The sequence below is a fragment of the Perca flavescens genome, chromosome 16 (genome assembly GCF_004354835.1).
Source record: "Perca flavescens isolate YP-PL-M2 chromosome 16, PFLA_1.0, whole genome shotgun sequence".
Lineage (NCBI taxonomy): Eukaryota > Metazoa > Chordata > Actinopteri > Perciformes > Percidae > Perca > Perca flavescens.
Window position 1 is genome coordinate 7,983,360 of NC_041346.1, and position 8,452 is coordinate 7,991,811.

Sequence of the window (8,452 nt, forward strand, 5' to 3'; positions counted from 1 at the left end):
AAAAAAAAAAAAAGCAGGAAGTGGAAACGCCTGCCATCCAGAGCGGGTCACAGCATTCGGCCCGAGATCAACAGAAGGAAACAAGTAAACTGTCAAACTACGTTGGGTTTCTAGCACCGCACACACACACACACACACACACACACACACACACAGCAGGAGGGTACGAATGTGAGCCAGCAAGAAAAAGGGCTCGCAACAAAGTCTCTTCTTTTAAAGTCTCTTTAGCAATATGTCGGAGCTGTGTGTCGCGGCGTGGGGGGGCTGTGTAGATGAGATTCCAGCGGCACAGAGAAGCATTTCAGGTTGATAAAACTTACCGGGGACGCAAAGTCTGACAAGTAAGGAGGGTTAAACTCTAAACTCTGACCTCACAGAGTTAGGTGGCGGCCAAAAAAAAACCAAAAAAAAAACGACAATATCCATTTTGCTACTCAAGCCAGCAGAGAGCAAGCAACGGCTGAGCTGGCGCCATCAGCCATCAGCAGTAAAAAGTCGGAGAGTCCAAACAGGCCCAGGTGTCCGAGCTCTTTCCAGGTAGGGTTCCGGAGGATCACAAAAACAGCCTGCGTGGCCGACAACAACATCCCCCCCCCCCCCGCCCCCATCCTCACAAACAACCCTCCCAAAAGTGATAAACTCATACAGACAAGAATGAACGCTGAAAAACATAGGTGAACTTTTCATGCACTAGGGAAAAAGTCTTGAATGTGTAACAAACGACAGAAGAAAAAAAAAAAAAAAAAAAAAAAAAAAAAAAAAAAAGGTCCTTCAGGAAGAAGGTTGGGGTCGAGTCCATTTTTTTCCTTTTCTTTTGAAGCCGTTTGCTTCCAGTGTTCAAAAGTAAAACGGGGTCCTCTTCATATTCTCTGGATCTTGTCGGCAACGACCACGGGGTTCTCTTTGCGAATCTTGTCGGCAGCCTCAGCTTTGTAGTCGTACGGACAGTTATGCTTATCGGAGTAACGGTGAAGTCCACAGAACAGATTCCCACAGCGGCAGTCGAAACCTGAAAGGAGGGTAGACCGAGTCAGGTAGAGAACACGACACGAGCGCTCACAACGGCCAAACACCCGTAACCGTAGACATCCGGGCACACATGCGACATGATGTTCACCTTAAAAAGGTCCCATGACATGGTGCTTTTTGGATGCTTTTATGTAGACCTTAGTGGTCCCCTAATCCTGTATCTGAAGTCTCTTTTATATAGACCTTAGTGGTCCCCTAATCCTGTATCTGAAGTCTCTTTTATATAGACCTTAGTGGTCCCCTAATCCTGTATCTGAAGTCTCTTTTATATAGACCTTAGTGGTCCCCTAATACTGTATCTGAAGTCTTTTATATAGGCCTTAGTGGTCCCCTAATACTGTATCTGAAGTCTCTTTTATATAGACCTTAGTGGTCCCCTAATACTGTATCTGAAGTCTCTTTTATATAGACCTTAGTGGTCCCCTAATACTGTATCTGAAGTCTCTTTTATATAGACCTTAGTGGTCCCCTAATACTGTATCTGAAGTCTCTTTTATATAGACCTTAGTGGTCCCCTAATACTGTATCTGAAGTCTCTTTTATATAGACCTTAGTGGTCCCCTAATACTGTATCTGAAGTCTCTTTTATATAGACCTTAGTGGTCCCCTAATACTGTATCTGAAGTCTCTTTTATATAGGCCTTAGTGGTCCCCTAATACTGTATCTGAAGTCTCTTTTATATAGACCTTAGTGGTCCCCTAATACTGTATCTGAAGTCTCTTTTATATAGACCTTAGTGGTCCCCTAATACTGTATCTGAAGTCTCTTTCCCGAAATTCAGCCTTGGTGCAGAATTACAGCCACTAGAGCCAGTCCCACAATGAGCTTTCCTTAGGATGTACCATTTCTGTGTCTGTAGCTATTGAGGAGGAGAAGGGGGGGGGGCCTTGACCAACTGCCACTTTGCTCGTTTGAAAGCCATGATGTCTCTCTCTCATGGGTGGGCCAAATTCTCTGGGTGGGCAAAGCAGAGAAAGGGGAATCTGGAATCTTCTCCTTATGACCTCATAAGGAGAAGATTCCAGATCGGCCCATCTGAGCTTTCATTTTCTCAAAGGCAGAGCAGGATACCCAGGGCTCGGTTTACACCTATCACCATTTCTAGCTACTGGGGGGGCCATAGGCAGGCTGGGGGAAGTCACATTAATGTTAAAAAAAAACCTCAGAGTGAAATTTTCATGCCATGGGACCTTTAAAAACTCATATTCTGAAGTGACTGAATAGTAAAGGCACATATCAACATTATAAATAAGTAACAACACTTAGCCATTGGACTTAACTGATTCCTTTTGCAGGATCTTTTATGCAACGACGTTCTGTAAAACAAATTTAAGAACCCACAAAAAGACTTGAAATCTGAAATCAATAACTTCTTAAAAGATTTTTGGCCTTAATTTGACAGTGAAGAGGTAGACAGGTAACGAGGGGGGGAGAGAGAGGGGGGCATACGCCGCTTACAACTCAAAACAGAAGAGGAAGAAACTATTATTTGTCACAGACAATTGTACAGTACACGGGAGTACAATATAATTCAGTCTCTACATTTAAATCTATCCTAAGCTCATCTTCTCATCTTGCTCATGAACACTTTGACATGTGACCGAAGGAGCCCGGGATCAAACCACCAATCTTGTGGTTGAGGGCCGACCCGCTCTACCTCTGAACCACAGCATCACATGGAACCAAATAGATGCGTTTTGCTCAGAGGTCTTGCGTTGACTGAACGGACCACCGCACAAATGAGCGGACTATTACCATGGGGTGGCAGCAGAAAATGGATTTCTAAAAAATAGTTGGCAAATGAAAATAGCACATTTTACACTGCTAAGATTATACCAGTTTTGTGTGGGTTCAAGCTGTTAGATAAGGTAGGACTGTGTAAATTGACTATTTACAAGAACAAGATGAGTTAAAACCAGAACCGCCAGGCTCTTCAGGGTACTTTATCGGCCACGTCCGACCCACCTGCGAAGACTGGCGTAATCACTTTCAATCTTTTTATAGCGCTGCGTTTCCATCCTTAAAAGCAGCAGGGACACACATATGCAACACACACACACACACACACACACACACACACACACACACACACACACACACACACAATAGGTGGGTCGGACGTGGCCGATAAAGTACCCTGAAGAGCCTGGCGGTTCTGGTTTTAACTTATCTCGTTCTCCTATTGGACTTTCTGCTGCCTCAAGCAAAATGTGTCATTTTTACATTTGCTGCAGAAGATTGTGATGGATTACTGGCGGGGGTTTTTTTATTTTATTTTTTTAAAATCAGCTATTGCAAAAATTTAAGTTTATAATCTACTCGCATTCCCCGGTCCGCTTGCTCTGGTGTGACCCGATTGCATCGGCATTCTCAGCCAGATACAGACCACATTCAAACTAAAAAAAACAACAAGTTACCGTTTCCAGCTTGGACTTGACCCAGAAGAACAAAAACAAAACCTGTGACTGGTGGGGATATTCTTCTAATGCCACTGAAACAGTTTCCGGGGTCATTTTCTCACCTGTAAGGCCAACCTTTTTGCGGCACATAAAGCAGCGATTCTTCTTGGGTTTTGGGGGCTCCGGGGCTTTGGACTCCCTGCTGCCAGCCGCGGAGGGATGAGAGGCTGAGAACGTGGGCTGAGTCAACACTGGAGACGCACAAGAACACTTAACTCAGTAAAGTTCCTCTAATTCTCATCAACAGAGTCAAAATGTTACGATGTGTGCAATTTTATATTAGTGTTAATATGTATTGTGATGTGGTACATTTTGTAGAGTTTATACTTAAAATAACCAGATAGAAATGTCTGTTTTTAGCCAATCATATGAATTACATGTATAAACGTCATGGTACTGGATGACATTGATGGAGCTAGCCTGTAAATCCAACCCACCTGGCTCTGTGAGCTCCACGTTGCTCCCCGACGCTCCTTTCTCCTCACAGCAGAGACTCATCTCAGTCATCTGTTGGGTTACAGATCTGGTAGTTGAAACTCCACTGCCAAGGAAAAATGAGAAAGACAAAAAGAATTACACTCTTGAGACTGTGTACTTGTCCCATGCACACTCACACCAATATTGTGTTGCTAGATTGATTGGATACATGTACTGAAAGCTTTAGTTGGGGGTCTTTTTGTATTTGCAGTGCTGGTTTTTGGGGACACGTATTCCTTTGCTGCGTGCTTTTTTTTTTTACTTACTATTTGTCAGATGTGACTGACTGGCACCCCTCTTCATTTAAAAGTGTCCAGTAGGTTTAAATTGCACCTTTGAGTGTTGAGTCCACATGAATGACTTTGTAAGTGGAAACATTTTTGATCGCACCGAGTTTACAAATGAAGACGTCTGTTACAGTTTTAAAAAATGTCAGTGCCCGTGGAAGTTGTGATGAACTAGTAACAAGTGTACTCAGGTCAGGACCCAAACCACTCAGACGTTGAGTACATATTGTGTTCCCGACTCGCCATTTCAAAACGGGTGACCTCACAAGCTTTGTGTGAAGGCAGTATTTTATACCGGGCTGGATCCCCTCACCTGAAAGCCACGGAGGCAGCAGCCTCAGCCGACGCGGCGGCCTCAGCTGCCACCTCTGCAGCAGCCACGGCAGCAGCTGCAGCGTTATTCAAGGTGGCCCCTAACCTCTGGATGGCAGAAGCCTCGGCTGTGGGGCCACTGCTGCTGCCTGAGGGGGAAAAAAAAATTCCAACGTGTGTTACTGTCAGATACAGAGGCTGGGAGTTGTTCCTAAGCGCATGTAGAAACAAAACATAAAGAAATAAATAATAACTGTGACGGCCACAGCAGGTCTTACCCATAACACTCATAGAACCGACTCCTCCATTGTTCTGTCTTGACAGGTGCTCCTTGTGGCACACGGAGCACATGCCATTAGTCCTAGGGTTGCCATAGAAACCACAGCCATTAGCACAGAGCATAGGGACTGGGCTCTGATTAGTTTCCTGGGCCATGGTGATGTCTGCTGCCTGGTGAGCTGACCTGGGGACCCAAAACAAAGACACTCTGTACACTGTAATATGGTGTGGGGGGGCTGGCCTAAAGAATTGACAAAGCGACTAAAAAGTAAAATAGCATTACTGAGAGGAGTCACTTAGCACAAAGACATAAGTCATTCCTAGAAGTGGCTAAAAGAATAAGGAATTTACATTTGTTCAAATTATTGAACAACTATCAACTATTCAGATGGCTTCGATGGGAAGGTTCTCAACAACCTGTTAAACTGAGACACTGACTTGCCTGGAAATTGAGGTGCTGTGATAATTAGGGGTCCTCCCTCAAGAAATATGCCATTTCACATCATCATCATCATTATTATTATTATTTATAGATAGATAGATAGATAGATAGATAGAATGTAAATAACACTCAAAAATCTTAAAGACAAAACTTGCTAAAAAGGAGTCCACTGGTGACCAACTTCAATCATTGGATTTGAGAAATGTTGAGAAAATTACATTGATTTTAGATAGATTCAGTTTGGGTGATGCCTAGAAACGATTGGGTGCTGCGCCTAAGCCTTAAAATGGTAGTGAAAACCCTGTAATATCATGATTGATAGAAGTTATTAATAGTTTTAGTAGTCTATATTGACAACGTTTCATTTCCGGGATTGTTCAGGTGCTCACCTGTGTGTCCCTCACCTTCTGCTTTGCTCCTCAGATATCTGCAGGGTAAATCCAGACAGCTAGCTAGACTATCTGTCCAATCTGAGTTTCTGTCACACGACTAAAACAACCTTTGAACGTACCCATGCTCCACCAAAACAAGGTCCTTCCGGAGGCTATTTTGCAGAGGCACCGTCATTAGGTCCTCCCTTAGCACCTCCCAAGTCGATTGTTATTGGTTTAAAGAAATGCTAATAAACCAGAGCATCTCGGGGCGTTGTGTGGACTAGCCAGACCTTCCTCTGGAGCACTGTGGAGGAAGGTCTGGCAATGCGCGACTATAATTTTAGGGGCCCCTCATTATCACCATCAGCCATCAACACATCTGATGTTGCCTTGTTTAGCTGCTAAGCTACTTAATGTATTTAACACATGTAGAGTATTTTACCAACTCCTACATTTGGCCAAAGAGGTGGGACCAGGGGACAACTTGCTTGGACGCGCATTCTGCGTGCCAATAATCAATGTGTCTGCACTTCGGTGCCGTGACCCATTTATTATTCTGGTGTAATGGCTCCAACATCACATTTTATTCTAATTTGCACAAGGTCATCAAACAACATTGTGCAAGAGACAGATGCCATTTCATTCAGTTATTCAATCAGTAGTCAAAGGAAGAAAAAAGAATTAAAACCTGATAATAAAGTTACTTAAGCAAGGACATGTAGGGCTGTGTATCATACCTCAACACCTTTTAACACTTGTAGGTCTAAAAACAGAAAGGTGAGCTAATTTTGACATAGTTAGGGCTTTCTTTAAGTTAAACATAGGGTAGGGGTCCCCCCCTTACTCAAGTAAATTTAATAAAACAGCCTCATGATTTCACTAAAGGAAGTTGTTAGAATATCACTTTAAGGGAAGGCTGTTTATAATCATTGGTAAAACATGGGGTAACCAGAAAGAGAAGTAATCCCATTACAAAGTTGAGGTTTTGGGGAATTGCATCTGAGGCCTCCTCCTCTCCCCAAAACGGTCATTAATACACTGCTGCCATCTGCACCTTTGTGTGTCACTGGCAGCTACAGCCTCACATGGACCTGTGTATGATGACTTTCCACTGTCACAGGAGTGCAATGTGATCTAAGAGGTGCACACTCTCGAGCTACCTCAATACAGTATGGCTGTAAGCACATCTATTTATAGACAACCTCTAGAGCCCTGTAAACAGCTGGTATCATGCCAAAATGTGTATCCTCGTCAGAATAGGTTTCCCCATCAGATATATCATCAGTTCTCTAACCCAAGAGAGAAAACACATTAGGAAGACAGATATTGCCAAATCCTACACAGATTCTGAAAGGAGTACAATATTCGGCACAACACCTGTAGATCGCATAAAGAGTCGAGCACGTTTACCAGAGAGAGACAAAAGCCAAATTCACTCACTGACCCCCAAGATGTAGCTAACGTTAGTGGTACTGGCAACATGCTAAGGTCAAACTCGGCCGAAGCTCAGTAACCTCATCCCTACTTAGATTTAGTCGATGGAAATGGTTTTAAGCAACCAATACAATTTATGTCGGCTAAAGTCTTCGGCTGCTTTGTGACAAACACTGGGCCACAGCCGTGTCACTTCTAACGTTACAAATCCACTGAGTCATGCTAGCAAGCTAATGGCTGCTGCTAATGTCTTTATTTAAAAAAACTATGCTACATGGCACCTGGTAGAGTGAACATTATCACCTCTGAATCGAGTAAAAAAACATTCCTAGTTAAAAGACAGGCAACCAAATCGCAATTTTTTTTATATATGGTTTAGTTCAATTGCTCGTATGCTAACATGGTTAGCCACAACAACCGTGTGAGCAGATTCTCGTGATCTTGCTAATATTAGCATGCTAGATGTTAGCTAAATCTGAAAACTGTTTCCACGGTTGTTGCCTTTGCTTTGTAGGTTCTTTGTTTATGTTCCCACCACAGACATCTTTACAATAACTTACAACAATGTGCCCTTACGAGTATTACCATAGAAAATACGTGCGTATGTCCAAACTGTTAAGCAGGGAAATCAAATAATCGTCAAACCTTGATGTCACGTTAGCCAACAAGATGCAGCACAGAGAACTTTAGCTAGCTATATATGTGGTGCTGCTGACCAAGCTAAATACAGGTTGTCTTTATTTTTAGTTCGTGGACAGGTCGGTGTCGTACAATACAAACAAGAAAACTCGGTGATAATGCTGTTATAACTAGCTAGCTAATGTTAATGGTTAACGTTAGAAGCTAACGTTAGCTGCTATAAAAGCTAAAGCTGTATCTTATTTACAACCTCGCAGTTTGAGAAAAGTTTTCAGCGACACGTGTTAACTAAACCTATTAAATCCTCGCTAGCCTAGTCAACTTTCGTTAAGGTCAAGGCTTTCGTTAATCACTTAACGTTACAGCTTAAAATGTGACTTCAATATTGTTTATGTAAGTGTTTCACAGTTCACTTCAGAAACTTCCCAAACAACCACGTATGCTAGCTGGCCATGGTTTCACCAGTTAACTTACCTTTAGTCTGAGAAACGTCGGTTTTTCTTGAGACTCTTTTGGATTGACGGAATAACGTTAACTGGGTTGATCTTGGAGCTAACTAACTAGGGCCGTCTAGGTAAGTCGTTGTCTGTGCTTTTCAATCTTTTACAAATATGACTCCACTCCGCCTGGGAGCACTGGTGGCTACTTTCGCAGACAACTTGACGTCCTCTGTCGCTGATTTGTGGTGGCATCTATTTTGTTTTACGTGCTGCGTTTGC

At 43.0% G+C, this 8,452-nt stretch overlaps 1 protein-coding gene across 1 annotated transcript; it reads right to left on the reverse strand.

Annotated features, from left to right (window-relative positions):
• Nucleotides 1–597: 597 nt before the first annotated feature.
• Nucleotides 598–8,452, reverse strand: LOC114571452 (AN1-type zinc finger protein 5). The gene is made up of 6 exons (XM_028602387.1): nucleotides 8,208–8,452; nucleotides 4,844–5,028; nucleotides 4,567–4,714; nucleotides 3,927–4,030; nucleotides 3,552–3,680; nucleotides 598–1,009 (listed from the first exon to the last, which is right to left on the reverse strand). Exons 2-6 carry the CDS (start codon nucleotides 4,998–5,000, stop codon nucleotides 861–863), a joined length of 687 nt encoding a protein of 228 aa, XP_028458188.1. The 5' UTR covers nucleotides 5,001–5,028; nucleotides 8,208–8,452; the 3' UTR covers nucleotides 598–860.